General features: G+C 40.0%; 1 protein-coding gene across 3 annotated transcripts; it reads left to right on the forward strand.

The window, feature by feature from the left end:
* Positions 1–1931: 1931 nt before the first annotated feature.
* slc1a6 (solute carrier family 1 member 6) lies at positions 1932–15627 on the forward strand. Of its 3 annotated transcripts, XM_085263927.1 has the most exons (12): positions 1932–2008; positions 2138–2208; positions 9632–9898; positions 10000–10137; positions 10338–10545; positions 11236–11278; positions 11483–11611; positions 11718–11902; positions 12040–12273; positions 12429–12623; positions 13807–13941; positions 14188–15627. In XM_085263927.1, the coding sequence occupies exons 3-12, from the start codon at positions 9676–9678 to the stop codon at positions 14384–14386; spliced, it is 1689 nt and encodes a 562-aa protein (XP_085120053.1). In that variant the 5' UTR covers positions 1932–2008; positions 2138–2208; positions 9632–9675; the 3' UTR covers positions 14387–15627. The 3 variants fall into 3 exon arrangements, with proteins under 3 accessions (XP_085120053.1, XP_085120052.1, XP_085120054.1); XM_085263926.1 differs by lacking the exons at positions 1932–2008; positions 2138–2208 and adding an exon at positions 6185–6449; XM_085263928.1 differs by lacking the exons at positions 1932–2008; positions 2138–2208 and adding an exon at positions 7945–8033.
* Positions 15628–15692: the final 65 nt, after the last annotated feature.

The raw sequence follows: 15692 nt of genomic DNA on the forward strand, positions 1-15692 counted from the left end.
ATGATTCAACAGCTTGTGAAACCAACACTGTAAGGAGTTTTGACCCATTCTTTTTTATTCTTCTTTATAATGTTGCAGTTCACAGCACTTAGTTAAGGTCTGGACTTTGACTGGGCCGTTGCAGCATGTTGAATCTTTTGTTTTTCACAAAATCCATCCACCAAAAGTGCTTAACAGCTGGTAAAAGGTGTTTGTGCTGATATGTTGTGTTTTGCTTTTGTCAGACTGTGAATTATAGCCAAACATGTCCGCTTCAGTTTAATCTGTGGAAAGGTCACAGTTCCAGGAGCCTTGTGGTTCTTTCAGATATAACTTTGCAGAGCTAAGCTATGCTGCCATGTTCTTTTTAGAGAGAGGAGGCTTTCACCTGACAAGCTTTCTAAAGACTGATTTTGTTCAGTCTTTCTTTAACTGTACTGTCATGAAGATTAACATTTAGTATGGTAACTTTTGTTTTTTTTCCATTTATTTTAGCACTGCGTGGTCTGATTTTGGGGTGAACTTGCTGTGATTTCTACTCCTGGGAAGATTGTGGCATTAACACAGACACAATAAAACCCCCAAACTTCAGTATTCATGAAGGATGGTAAAGTTCACTGCATGCATTTGATTAGAAGTATTTACCCTTTTAATTCCCATGTAAGCAGTCAGGGTATGTTTAGTTTTTTCACAGGAATGTCCTGTCCTATGTACAGTCCTGTCTATTTAGCTGTTCTATTTAGCTTCTGACAATGCTAGATTACAATAACATGCATTTTACAATAAAACATAATAAGCAAAAATCATAAAGGAATCAAAATTGAAGAAGAAGAAGGAGAAGAAGTTGGTTCTAGAGCTGCCTTTTGTCCGTGGTGTGAAGATTGAGACTGTTCTTTATCTCTAATCTTTCTTAAATCTTTCTGGAACAGTTGACAAAAACTCAACATAGCAAAAGTTTTAATAAGTTTTAAATTTCTAGTCTTCTTGTCTCTGAACATCAAACTTAACCAAACTGTCAATTAAAAGCTCCAGAACAGCTTCCAAAGTCTCCAGTCTCAGCAGTCACATTTGGTGGTGCCCAATAAAATTAAATTAAAATACCTCTACAACATCTTGATTCTGTTTGTTGAATAGTTTCACTCTGAAAAATAAAAGTTCATCCACTGTTATGTTTAATGGCTTTTTTCAATGGCTTTTATTTATCTACTTATGTATTTTTAATTATCCTCTATTTATCTCGTTGAGATTAAAGTCTCCTTTTCGACAGTGACTTGACCAAGAAAGAGGCGTTTTATTGTTATTTTATAACAATAAAACGAGTAAAGAAACAAATAGAAAATGTTTCAACTCGTCTCCAAATCCTGCGCAGTTTGTTGGCTTGTTGTTTCTTTGTTCGTGCCACACAGTTGTGTATATTATATGACTGCATGTTAAAGCTACTTTTCTCCCCACTGTATGTGCTCATGCATATTAATCCATCGTTTGTGAACGTGGATATGATGCGTGGGAGTGCGAGTAAAAAGCCGGTCAGCTGGATGGCATCGGGGTTACGCATACACGAGCCCCCCAGAGTCTAACTAGCACATGCATGTTGTCATAGCAATAAGTGCCGTGTAGTTACACGTGGGATTTATTGTGGATCTGTTGTGCTGTTTTACACACATAAACCGGTTATCCACCAGGGCATGTGACGTGATCATGAAACCCACCGAGATAGCTGATTTGCGATGAAGCATTTCGCACAGTTTTGGTGCTCGTGAATGGGCAGCAGGCGGCTTATCTTCATCGTTATTTTTCTCTCCCGAAGAGTCCTTAACCTCCTCCTCCCACGCAGACCTCCCAGGTGCTCAGCTTGGCTGGAGGCTTCACGCACAAACAGAAACCGACACACAGTAAAACAGGAGTTAACAGTAAAGATGAAAGGGGGGGGGGGGGTACAGTGGGTGGGCGACACTTGTTCATTACCGACTGCTTAGTGGAGAGGAAAGCATCTACATGACTGTGTGAGGAACGTCTTGGACAGAAAGAGGTGTGTGAGAGTTTATTTCCAATCGTTTTTGGAGCAAGTTAATCTGTAATTACAGGAGGCATCGTAGATAAAACCGTCAGATTCAAAGTTGTAGCAAGATTGTGTCAAGTTTTAATTTGTGTCTTGCAGCGACTTGAAGGAGGACAACTGAAAGCAGGAAGGATCTATGACAGCTCAGCACATCTAGAAACAGAAACAGGGTAAATATCTATCTATCTATCTATCTATCTATCTATCTATCTATCTATCTATCTATCTATCTATCTATCTATCTATCTATCTATCTATCTATCTATCTATCTATCTATCTATCTATCTATCTATCTATCTATCTATCTATCTATCTATGGACACATAGACCACTGTTCACACATTTCTTGCCTGAATATGTGTGTGTGTCTGATTGGATTGAATTTTCTCCTGTTGCTATACTGCTATACTAATTCTCACCTTTCTCTATTTTTAACAAATAATTTGGAAACAAAGATGTAGTGGAGTGGAAACGAAGCTCTATATTTCTGTTTCCTGAAGGGTTGGTACATGTTTGCCACCTTTTGGCTTCTTTGCATCCAAAAGACTTTTGCACTAAAGTTGTATTTTCTCGGCTGGTAACATAATTTGTTTGCTGTAATAGAGAAAGCAGATTGTATTACAGTTTTTCTCAGTCGCTTTGGTGCGTTTCTCAGATCAGAATTGAAATTCTCATAACTATTAGTTCAACCTCCACAACACTCAGTCATTTGTGCACATCATAGTAGCAATTTCTCCTCTCTCTGAACAAACTGCAAATGATTTTGGACATGAATCAGTTGCTTCCATACATTTCCCTGCTGCTTTCTGACATTTCCATTTGCTTATGTCATGTCAGTCAAAAGTAATCATACCTATGGATGCTGAATAGTCATTCCCAATAAAACTAATAGTCATACATCCATTGCTTAAGTCATCACACACAAAATTGTTGAACTAGTTATCACATGCCAAATATTGGCCATCTGTCAAGCAAATCCTATACCTTTCTGTATCATTTTTCCTGGAAATGTCTCCGAAATTGAACAATTGATCTCAGGTGAATTACAGCTGTCACTCATGAGGAGGCTCTACCAAATGGGTGATTTTATGTTTACATGTATTCTACAGTGAACAAGTGACTGTAGCATATTTTTCTTTTGCACAATTCTGTAGGATTACAAACACTTCTACACAATGGAAATGTGAAACGTACGTATTCAGTGTCTCAGTTACTCCCAAGACTCCCATAACATCTACAGTGACTTTACTGCACATTTCAGATGGCTGTACAGGTAGGCCATAGTGCTGTCGTCAGCATTTTCAGGTGTCACCAATTGTTTTTGCAATGGGAAACACTGAAATTATAAACTGTCATAGTGGAAACATGACAATGCCATTTGACTATCTTGTTCATAAAGATGGTGTCAAGACTTTTCATTTTGATGGCACTGACTGTTTCGTTGACATGGATACTTGCTTTTGAGGTATGGATAATCAATTCTGTGCATGTGACGTGCTTTTGCAGGCTATCCACTAGGTTTTGCAGTTTGCACTAATTGTTTTGGGAAATGCACTAACTGCTGTGCAAATGTTAATGGTGTTCTGAGAAACGCACCAAAGCGACTGAGAAAAACTGTAAACAAAGACGTATGCAGTGCAGATGGGTTTGTTTGTTTGTTATCTTAGCTGCTCACTTTATTAGGTTCACCTGTTCAGCTGCTCATTAATGCAAATATCTAATCATCCGATCACATGGCAGCAACTCAGTGCATTTGGGCATGTAGACATGGTCAAGACGACCTGCTGATGTTCAAACTGAGCATCACAATGGGAAAGAAAGGTGACTCTGAAAGTGTCATGGTTGCTGGTGCCTGACAGGCTGGTCTGAGTATTTCAGAAACTGATAATCTGCTGGGATTTTCCTTCACAACCATGAAGTTTACAGAGAAAAAAACTGGGGTGCTTGTTGTTGGTGTGCATATGAGCATCTTTGAATGTGCAGCACGTTAAACCCTGAAGCAGATGGAATACAGCCGCTGAAGACCACACTGGGTGGGACTCTCGACAGATAAGAAGGGAACTTCACTGTACTCAAATGGCCTCCATAGTCAGTCCAACAGACCACTTTTGGGATGTGGTGGCATCGGCTGTGTGATGCTATCATGTCAATATGGAGATCTCAGAGAAATGCTTCCAGCATCTTCTTTAATCTCTGCCACGAAGGATTAAAGCAGTCCGGAAGGCAAAAGGGGATCCAGCTACTGTCAAAGAGAAGATTCAACTTCTTTATTGTTGTCTTTCCTGTCTACACGTTGTTCTACACTGACAGTTTATTGTCTCGGGCTGTGAAGAGTTTGAAATAATTCAACCTTCATGGGAAAAATCAATAGTCCCCTTTGAATCGCTGTGATCTGGACATTTATCATGTACATCACTGTGTCATTTTCTACTGAATGCTGTTTGACATGGAAAGGTTATTGTGTGGAGTGTTGACGATTAGAAATAGGAATGTAGGCATATTTGTCTGACTTTGATTTGTCACACGCCACAAAATATTGGCTGTGTGTGTGTGTGTGTGTATGAGAAGGTCAGGCCATATGAGAGGTCTTTCATGTCTGTCTTGTTATGAAAGCTGAGCTGAGACAAACTCTCCACTCACCTCCGGAGGTTCACACACGCGACATCCTGACCCTCTCGTCCACAGCGGTGAAGCTCTGACGGTTACCTGATTTTAACTGGACTGCTTGACTCAAAGTCTAAAACATGAGTGGTGAGTAGTCAGACAGCTTAAAGGCTTTTTCCAATCGCTACTTTGTGCGATCACGAGAAAAATACCTGCCTTTATTTCTCAATTTCACAGAGAAATTGCTGGGATTGTAACCACGACAGAATAAGACCTGCACCTGGTCTGATTTTAAAGAAAGCTGTCGTGTTTCATCGGCATAAATTAATCAGTGTTTTGAATAGTATCAATGTAGTTTACAAAATATGACAACTGTAATATAACCAGGCAAACTGTGTTTTGCGCTCATGGACATGAATTTCCACCTTTTTTGTGTGAGTGAGAGTAACGTTGTAAGTAATATATTTAATTAGGAAGCATTGTATTTCATGTCAGAAGCAGAAAGTGTGGGGAGACCTCACCATGGCAACCAAGAAAGCGTTAAAAAAAGGTGGAAAAATCTGCATTTTTAACCCAAAACGTCGTCTTTTGTACTTGGTGACAATCAGTGCATTAAAGGTTTTGAGCATTTCAAAAACTACCACAGATTGAGACTGTGTTGTATAATAAGTGATAATAATAATAAAGCATTGGAACACGGACTAATTTTAAATTTTTTTTTTTTACATGCTGGGGGTTTCCTGTTTAGTATTCATGAATTATGTCCTGCATTACAAGCTGCTTGACTTTTGCCAGCCATATATCCACCATGAGTTCACATGTTTTGACAGATTTATTGTTAGTCAGTATTCACTTGGATTTCAGAGTTTAATATTATCTCTTCATTATAATAAACGCCTGATGATTATCTGGGGTCAATGCCCCTTTTATTATGGTATATTTCCTGGTTGTTGAGTTAAGGTTTCAGTGTTTATTTGTCAAAAAAAAATTAAGGCAGCTGGAACTGCAGCTTTTTTACTGAAACTGTGAATGAAACAGGGATTTAAAACAGAAACTCTGCAGTCTTTCTGTTCATTTGCAGCCTGATCAGCATCTGGATATTTTGGGAATTAGGTTTTTGCATGTGAATACTAATGAAGCACAGAGAAGTTTTAAAAAAAAGAAACATTAAGCTGACTCACAGCTGAAAGTTTCTGGTCAGCTCCAGCCTGACAAAATGAGCTCATGCGGTGCAGCTTACGATCAAACCGCTCTCTCACTGCTTGACTTGTATTGAGGCAGAAAGGAACATTTTGATCATTTAATTGTGTTCATCACAAGATTTATGTAGTAATGCTGTTATATTATAACCTGTGAACTGCCTTAATGTTCAGCCCTTCGCTGTAGTGCCTTTCCTTCCTTGAGACTTCCTTTTTCATTAGTCTTGCCTTTACTGAGCTTCACGACTGAACATTTTGTTTTCATTCCTACTCTAGTGTAACGCTGTAGAAACTGGAAGCTTCATCCACTCTTATCCATTACACACTAGAATGGGGTTATCAGCAGAGGTGTGGACTCGAGTCACATGACTTGGACTCGAGTCAGACTCGAGTCATTAATTTTATGACTTTAGACTTGACTTGAAAAAATGTTCTAAGACTTGTGACTTGTGAAGCCGACGGGTAAAGAGATCGGTTGTTATCGGATTACGTCGTTGAAGAGAAATTGTTCGAGCCATGTTTCCGAAGTAACAAAGACGCGACGGATGGCCTGGATTGCAGCCATTCAAAGATCAAATATAACGTCCTAGAACCCTCCAGCTCACAGGTTAGTCTGCTCCAAGCATTTACACGAAGGTCAGTGTTTTTTAGTAGTTAATACGTCATTTTCATAACATAATTGGTGATATAGGTTACAAGCAAGTCTGGCGCTGAACAGAAATTGTCGCGCTATGCTCCTTTATTTATTGTGCATAAATAGTGAATTGTCCTGACACAATATTGCGTTTCGCTTCTGTTATTATGGTACACTGACAAAAACACATACTTTTATTCACAGGATAAAACAGTTGTTTTGTATCACTAATTGTCCAGTGCGATTACAGCATACAGTATTATTGTCACTGCTACATTTCTGTGGTGGGTACCAGAAATTATTTCCACTGCTAATTAATTACCATTGAGCTCAAAGGTCCTATTAATAAACGGTTAACGAATGTGTATTTATGACGACGATTTGTGAGACTGGTAAACTTATGATACTTACGATGGTCTTTACTTTCTACACGGTGCATTTCAAGGTCCTGCACCCATCCGTCGGTAAACTGTACCTGGGCTTGTTGCAGTGACCTGAAGTTACTAAACTTCATGAGTGTATGCACTCACTCCAAGAAGCGTATAATTATAAATATGCATATAAATATGCTACGATGAGATAGCTGACTTCATCTAACTAGCAAATGTTGTCCAGGCTACGTTGGTGATACAGTTTTTTTAATGTGTATGATATTTTTGTCATGCGATTTTAAAGCCGGTCCTACAACCGCATCCAAGAATAACATGCAGCGTATCTCAGAAATGTCGGTGAAAATTATTCTTGGAGCTAGGTTTAATTGAGCTGCATTTTAAAGAGGTGCAATTTCACAATTTGTGTATATTTTCTAAGTTCACTATTTTGTCATGTGTTGAGAAAAACACAGATTTAAAAATTACATGGTCTAATATTTACATTTAGCATAACTGCAACATTTTTTTCCATTTTTTTTTTAAAGACTCGAAAGGACTTGAAATTCAAAATTTCAGACTTGTGACTTGACTCGGACTTTTACACCAGTGACTTGAGACTCGACTCTGACTTGCCTGACATTACTTGAGACTTGACTTGAGACTTGAGGATAAAGACTTGAGACTTACTTGAGACTTGCAAAACAATGACTTGGTCCCACCTCTGGTTATCAGTCCACTCCAGTCCTCCAGATAGTAGAACATTGTGACCGCGCTACACATTCGTTCAGACATTTATAGACAGCAGGTCTGAATCGTGCTGTGAGAGAACTAAGAAGACGTCCATCTCTTTGCGTGGTTAACTTTGTCTTTTTTACTACATGTAGATTATGTATAGATTGATGCAAACCTTATAAAATGATTTGAGTAGATTCGGTTTTTGGTTTTCAAAATAAAGTGTTTATCTCTGGGGAAGAATGAAAAAATGATTTTTGTGTGAGGTCAGTGATTATAGTAGATGTGAAGAATAAGCAGATGAGGACACTGCCTGTTTATTACCCGCTCTGTGGGACTTCAAGTTTGTTTGCAGTGGTTGGCTAAGAGGAAACAATGTAGCCTACTTAGATAGGAGGAAGTGCGAGCAGCGTCCATGTGTTACACACACACCGAGAGAGAGAAGGGAAACACGGTAAGACTGAAAAAGTTCGTTATTCATGTTAGGTTTTAGTCTATTTTATATCTCTAAAAGTTGATTCTGTTCATCTAGACGTAGCGTTCCTTCACTGGGCTGGTTTCAGTCATTATGCAAATGTACTGTTTGTAAGATTGGGGAAACCTGCAGTCAGTTGGATGAGTGACGAAACGTTTCTCCCACAAAGCGCTACGTCCAGATGAACAGAATCAACTTTTGGAGATTTATTACCTGAATGATTGAACACGCATCAAGAAGTCTACTTTATAGCTTTAAGCATAGAAAAAACTGCAAAGCAAGGCTTGAAAAAGACACGGCTCATGTTTGCTTACTCGGTTCAAGACTAAACCAGCACATAGTCCAGCTTTGCTTGTAACTGCAAAACCAGAACTATGCTTGCAGTCTGCTTTTTGTCATAGTGACAGTGTGTATTTTAGAGTTCATGCTCTTGAACGTGTCTTTATTGTTTTTTTGACAAATTAGGTAAACAAGCTATTGTACACTATGAGGTCATATTGAAGTGCTCATACATATTTTTGTTAGGAATGCCTTGCTAGTTAGTTGTTCGTGCCTTAGATTTAACAAGATGCTGTAAACATTTCTCGCAGATTTTGGTTCATATTGTCATGATAGCATCACACGGCTGCTGCAGATTTTGCCCCTGCACACCTGTGATGCGACTCTGCTGCTCCACGATATTTCAAAGGTGCTGTGTTTGACTGAGATCTGGTGATTGTTGAGCACAGTAAAATAAAACGATGTGAGCATAACAAGTCCTTATTTGAGTCATTTCTGCTATCCTATCGGCTCGAGTCTGGACATTCTCCTGTGACCTCTGACCTCTACATGGTATTTTCACCCAGAGAACTTTTTTTTTTCTCTTTTTCAAACCATTCTCTGTAAACTCTAGCGATGGAAAATCCCAGCAGACCTCAGTTTCTGCCTATCTGACACCAACAACAATGCCACATCAGAAGTCACATGATTCCCATTTCTTCCCCATTCTGATGCTCAGTTTGAATTTCATCACGCCCCTTTGACCATTTCCACATGCCTAAATGCTTTGAGGTGCTGCCATACGACTGGTTTATTTGCATTAATGAACAGTTAAAGTTGAAGGTGTACCTAACAAAGTGGCAGGTGAGATGCTGAAGAACAGATTAATCCAAACTGTGGCCAATTAATGTTTTGTCCACCAACTGTTTTACCACTAAACTGAACCAAATTATACACAAAAAGGGGATGTTTATTCTCTGAACACTAAAAAAGAAAACTGTGTATTCATAAAACTATTTCAGCTTGGTAATCTTCTCCATCTCAGTTGGCACTGGTAGGTTACATGGTTCAGGCTTTTTAGTTACTGTGCCACAGCTAGGTCAGGTTTTGATTTGTAATCCTAAACAGGTGCTTCAGTGTTTCACACAGCAGCAGCTGTTTCATCCTGTTTTCTATTTTTTTTTTTCACCCCGAGCAATTGAGCAACATGCGATGTGTGTGGATATTCTGTGAATGTCTTAAAGCGTGCCGTCCCTCCAGAAACTACACGTGACAAAAACTTCACACTTACCAAATAATTTTTATTATTTTTTTCTTAGTTTCACACGAGACCTGCCTCCTGGACCAGGTGCTGGAGCTTATTATGAACGAGAAGCCCCCCACCAGTGCCAGCCTTTTCCTAAACGAGGACACAGAAAAACCACCCTTACCAGACAGAGTAGACCTGAGGAGGCGCTTACGCAGGGCCATGGAGAGGAGAGCAAGCAGCATGAAGGAGAGGATGAGCTCCGTCAGCAAGGCCAGTGTGAAGGGTTTCCTGAAGAGGAACTTGTTCGTTTTGTTCACCATCGCTGCCGTGGCTCTGGGTGAGTGGAAAGGAACAACAAATGGAGGTTTTTTTTCCGCTTGTGCTTTTATATTTGTGCATTTCGATGCTTATTTATTAGTTAATTTATTTATTTGCCAGGTATAATCCTGGGCTTTGCTCTACGCCCCTACAATCTGTCCCTGAGGGAAATCAAGTACTTTTCCTTTCCTGGGGAGCTCCTAATGAGAATGCTGAAGATGCTGGTGCTACCTCTAATTGTCTCCAGTCTGATCACAGGTTAGCTTCTAATGAGCACTTAAAAGCAAATATGTTTTATTTTCCCACACTGCTTCAGCACAGTACTGTCTAGATCCGGAAAGAGAGCAGATATCCTATCGTAGTCTTCAGTATTTACCAGCAAGCTGTTTCTATGATTAATTTAACATCAAATTCAAACTTTCATCAGTCCACTGAGAAAATAATGTTCTCTGCCTCAGGCATTTCCTCCTTGGACAGTAAAGCATCTGGTAAGATGGGTTTGCACGCAGTGGTCTACTACATGGTGACCACGCTGATTGCTGTGTTTATCGGCATTGTCATCGTCGTCATCATCCAGCCGGGGAAAGGGAACAGGGACAGCCCCGTGGCCAACGGTGGGAATATCGAACCTGTTCAGGCTACTGATGCTTTTCTGGATCTCATCAGGTAACGACTCAGAAACTTGACTCATGTGTTAGGTTACACAGTGTTTCCACAGACAGTCGCAGTTCATATTACGAGAGCAGTCTAACAAGAATGTTAAGAGATGGATTAATAGATTGATACCACTATTTTTTATATGAAGCTACTGCCAGTAATCAAATTACTTAGCTCAGGATAACTTCCAAAACACCCAATGGTGTTCACACCTCTGTCTTTATAAGGTACAAGCTGTAACCTAACATGTTTGGATGGCAGACATAACAACTGGATGGAGTCAGGCTCTTTCCATTGCTTCCCTTATTTGTTCTGAACGATGCTAAATGGCTGCAGAGCTATACTTAGCCACAGACAGTGTAAAAGATGGGCACAGCCACCATGATGTCACCGATCAGTTAGTGAAGTTTGTTTGAAACTGAGAAACCACAGCACATCACAAGCATCTTTCTGACTTTTAGAATGACAGTGATTTACAAAAATGACTCAATCTTATTTTCAGTGAGACCTGAAACTTGGACTGAGCCCATAAAGTTAGCAGGAACGTGTTTACTGAGGTCAGAGTGAAGCAACTGAGTGCTGTTTTCCCATAGACTACCCCAGGAGTCGCCCCCTGCTGGTTATTAAAATAATTTAGGTTTTAGGCATATTTATTTATGTATATGTGGCTCATTTGATCTTTGCTTTTTTCTATTCTAGGAACATGTTTCCTCCTAATCTGGTAGAAGCCTGTTTCAAGCAGGTAAGCCTTTGTTTTCATCCCAGCCATGGTTCATATCTTCTTCATTATGGAACACTTCATTTCATTTAAAGAAAGAAAATCTCCTTTATCTCTAAATCTTGATCAACAAAAATTTGATAAACATATAGTTTTATTTTCCTAATCTCTATTACATTGCATGTATTGCTATGTAACTACCTTAAAAACATTTCATGTCTGTTGCAGTATAAAACAGTGTACAAGAAGACTGTTTACACCAGAAATGTGACCGTAACCCTGAACCTCACCGACTCGCTCAATGTGACCGATTCTGCCTTGAGCATGAACCTCAGCACGGTGCTGCACACCATACAGGTGGGTGTCTACAAGCATCTTCAGGTATAAGTGCAATACTTTAATCACTATGAAAACGAAAACTACAGTGCGTATTGATTTGTGTGTAAAACGTTTTCAACCACAGGAGACTGTGGAGGAGGTCGTCCCTGTGTCTGGCTCCTCGAGCGGAGTAAACGCTCTGGGTCTGGTGGTGTTTTCCATGTGCTTCGGTCTGGTCATTGGCAACATGAAACAGCAGGGCCAGGCTCTTAGAGAGTTCTTTGACTGCCTGAATGAAGCCATCATGAGGCTGGTGGCCATCATCATCTGGTTAGTAAAAACCCAGCATCCACACCATATGAAGATTCTGAGTAGACTTAACTGAAGAAAACTCTTCCTTTAGTCTATAAAAGCAACTAACCCAATAAAATTACCATTATAGTAAAACAATGTTTCCAAACTTGCAGGTATGCTCCAGTAGGTATCCTGTTTCTGATTGCTGGGAAGATTGTGGAGATGAAGGATCTGGCAGAAGTGGGCAGTCAGCTTGGGATGTACACTGTGTCGGTCATCGTGGGTCTTCTCATCCACGGCCTCTTTGTCCTGCCAATGCTTTATTTCCTGGTAACCAGGAAGAATCCTTACAGCTTCATTGGCGGCCTGCTGCAGGCACTGATCACTGCTCTGGGAACCTCCTCCAGGTTAGCTTCTGCATAATTCAAACATTGTTATTCATTCATTCTGAATCTCATCATAAGAAGCACTGCATTACTTCCTTTGTGTTTAGCAGCATTAAAGGCCAGTCTCTGCTCGTGTTTATGGTAATGCTAACATGTCTCATCCTGTCTGCTTCAAGCTCTGCTACCCTGCCCATCACCTTCCGCTGCCTCGAAGAAAACAACCACGTGGATAAACGAGTGACGCGTTTTGTCCTTCCCGTTGGAGCCACCATTAACATGGATGGCACCGCCCTCTACGAGGCAGTGGCAGCTATCTTTATTGCTCAAGTCAATGGCATGGAGCTAAACTTTGGTCAGATTCTCACCATCAGGTAACAGTACTTTGGTTTGCTAGTACTCAGCTGAGCCCTCTCTTTCCTCCCAGAAGATGGGCAACCTGTGGTCATAAAGAGATGATCGCTCTCTCTACTCTCTGACTGTCACAGCAGAAACTAAGACTGATCAGACCAGGCAACATTTTTCCAATCTTCTATTGTCCAACATTGGTGCTACAACTTGTAGCCACAGTTTCCTGCTCCTAGCTGTCAGAGGTGGCATAGGTGTGTGTGGTGTGTTGCTGCTGTAGACCATTTCTACATTCCTAAACACACAGGGTTGCTGCCATGTGACTGGCCGATTAGATACTTGCTTTAAAAGCCATTGAACAAGTGTATCTAATAAAGTGGCCAGTAGGTTTAAATACCTCCTACTGCTTTTGGCTGTTCCATTTTTCACGAGAGGTTGCCATAACGGGCAGCTCTGTATATTTAAACTAGCAAATATTTACTGAGGATGGCCTTCCTACTGCAACCCACCAAGGGCTTTGTGTCTGCCCTGGGATCAAATCAGGGCTCCGGTGTGTAAACTGCCACACTATTACAAATAAAATACTCAAAGTTCACTCAGCAAAATGAGAAAATAAAGTCTTTAGATCGAGTTCAGTCACTTGAAATTGCTGAGATTTTAGCTTCAATACAATTTTAAAAATTATAACTGGTATGCAAGAATATCCATACGGTGTTTACGAAGGAGGTGCTAATCTATAGACTATGTGTGTAAACATGCTTAATTCTGCTGCTAAGTTGGTCATTTTAACATAGTAGCCTATGGAAATATTTTGCATCAAACCTCTAGTGTCCATTTAAGGAACTGCAGTTTCTGGCACTTCCATGCTGTCCCCTATATACAACACATACACAAATACAGAACAAGGTAAACGCGTGAGATAGGGATTTGCTCCAGCTTACTCCTCTTTCTGATCACACTTTTTATTACTAGATAGGGAAATGAGAGGTTAATAAACATGTAAACATATATTAAAAGTGTGTTTCTGCTATTACTATTATTAAACAAAAATGTGTAATACATTTTAAAGAACATATGGTAGAGACAGTATTCCTCGTGTGCTTTTATCACACTCTACTACACCCACCAGCAGTGCACATGTGCTGTTTGTTTGTTTCCTTTTATTAAATGCATTCACTCGCCTCTCCATCCCTCCCACCGCCCACTCAGTATCACAGCAACGGCTGCCAGCATCGGAGCAGCAGGCATTCCTCAGGCTGGCCTGGTTACCATGGTGATTGTATTGACATCGGTGGGACTGCCCACGGAGGACATAACGCTGATCATCGCTGTGGATTGGTTCCTGTGAGTTCCCACTAAATGTCAGCTTGATGGGGATTGGTCTGGGATTTTGCCAGCTTAAATGTCATTGTAAAGCTTCAGAGAGCCCAGAGGTCCCACAACTACAAAGGTTATCGATGCATAATGCAGAGTGATGGATAAGAGAGCCTGCAACTGTTTTCATAGCATCCATCCATCCATTTTCTTCCACTTATATATGCAGTCATTTTTTAGTCTTTCTCACTTATTCTCTCTCTCTCGTGACTCCAGGGACCGTTTGCGTACTACCACGAATGTTCTCGGCGACTCCCTCGGGGCCGGCATTGTGGAGCACCTTTCCCGCAAAGAGCTGCAGAATCAGGACGCCGAGGTGCGCAACTCTGTAATCGAGGAGAACGAGAAACCCTATCAGCTCATTTGCCAGGACAATGACATAGTCAATCATCTCAACAGCGAGACCACAATGTGAAGGCGAGGGAATCACATGAAACGGCATGAACATACAGAAGCATTAGCATGATGCAGTGATGGAGAACATGATAGCCAATGCTTGAGGTTCACATCTTTCCCTCAAATACAAAAGCTTATCTGGGAAATACGACACAGTGACGCCTGTCCTGGGACAGCTTGATGACAGAAACTAATGTTCACGAGTTGTTTAGGAGCATCCTGTGATTTTTTTTTTTTTTATTTTATTTTTTTTGAAATGCAGTTCAAAGCCATCAAATAATCTCACTTTCAAGCTTGAAAACACAGCATTATTAGAGAAACAACACCATTCATAATGTAAACCAGCTTATTTTTTCAGTCTTGTGAATTTATTCTTTAGACTTTGCCCAGTTCTTCTGCATGACTAAACATTGTCCACTGCAAACACCCATTTTTGTCATTCTAATAATGACTACCTCTAATAGGACTTAGATGTGGGATTTCCACAGCACTACACAAAAATAAAGCTGGATGTAAATACACGAGCAGCAGTATTGTTTCCTTCCTCTTTTAAGTGTGCTTACACGATTTAATCGTAAAACTGTGACTGTTAAACACTGGATACAAGTGAAAAAGAAAACTTTTACTCCTTTGTTTTATTTAGTTGATATATTTTAAATGACTTTATAGACTGTTCCCCACCCCCAGTGCTTTCTTATGGATATTGGTGTGTATTTCTTGTATTTATTTGGTGCTATATGGGCACAGTACTGCAATGCTAAAGGAGTAATTAAACAGAAATAGCTGCAATACTGAAGGTGTTCATATTCTCGGTTTCTTTTTTCCTCCTGTTGATAGCAACAGTGTTTTTAAACATTAGTACACTATTACACCAATCGGTCTGTGTTTTCTGCATTATATGTTATTATCTACTCAACATGTAATTGGATTTTTGGTATATTTTGATTGAAGTGTTGCTGGTTACTTTACAGTTGATGGTTTTGTGAAAAAGTGCAGTGAAGAAACTTGGTGAATGCTTTTGAGAACCTACACAGTTGTTTCAGTGTTGTGCATAATTATAAAAGTGATGGTGTGAATACACGTGTCTGATTTTGTACCAGTTCATGCCCATTAAGAGGTCTCGAGTTTTTGTTTGCAGGTTAGAGTTTTGTTGCTTTAAGTTATTTCAGTAGAATTGTTATTTCTGATGAAGGAGCAGCTCAACATGTTGATGGACAGCGTGTGAAAAAACATGATAAATAAATGTCTCAGGAACTGAAATGAACTGTGATTCTCATTATTGTGATTGTGGCTACCCCTTGTGGAAGATATTCTCCCCTCCAGAC

Source organism: Mchenga conophoros, linkage group LG23 (genome assembly GCF_057382185.1).
Source record: "Mchenga conophoros isolate Kocher_MC1m ecotype Shallow Benthic linkage group LG23, M_conophoros_male_GT1.1, whole genome shotgun sequence".
NCBI classification, from domain to species: domain Eukaryota; kingdom Metazoa; phylum Chordata; class Actinopteri; order Cichliformes; family Cichlidae; genus Mchenga; species Mchenga conophoros.

What these genes read in the sequence shown, in the direction of transcription:
- slc1a6 (XM_085263927.1), top strand. Translation starts at nt 9,676, where the DNA reads ATGAACGAGAAGCCCCCCACCAGTGCCAGCCTTTTCCTAAACGAGGAC. An exon ending in CATCGCTGCCGTGGCTCTGG is followed by an intron (nt 9,899 to 9,999) that starts GTGAGTGGAAAG and finishes TTTATTTGCCAG; the next exon opens with GTATAATCCTGGGCTTTGCT. An exon ending in TAGAAGCCTGTTTCAAGCAG is followed by an intron (nt 11,279 to 11,482) that starts GTAAGCCTTTGT and finishes TGTCTGTTGCAG; the next exon opens with TATAAAACAGTGTACAAGAA.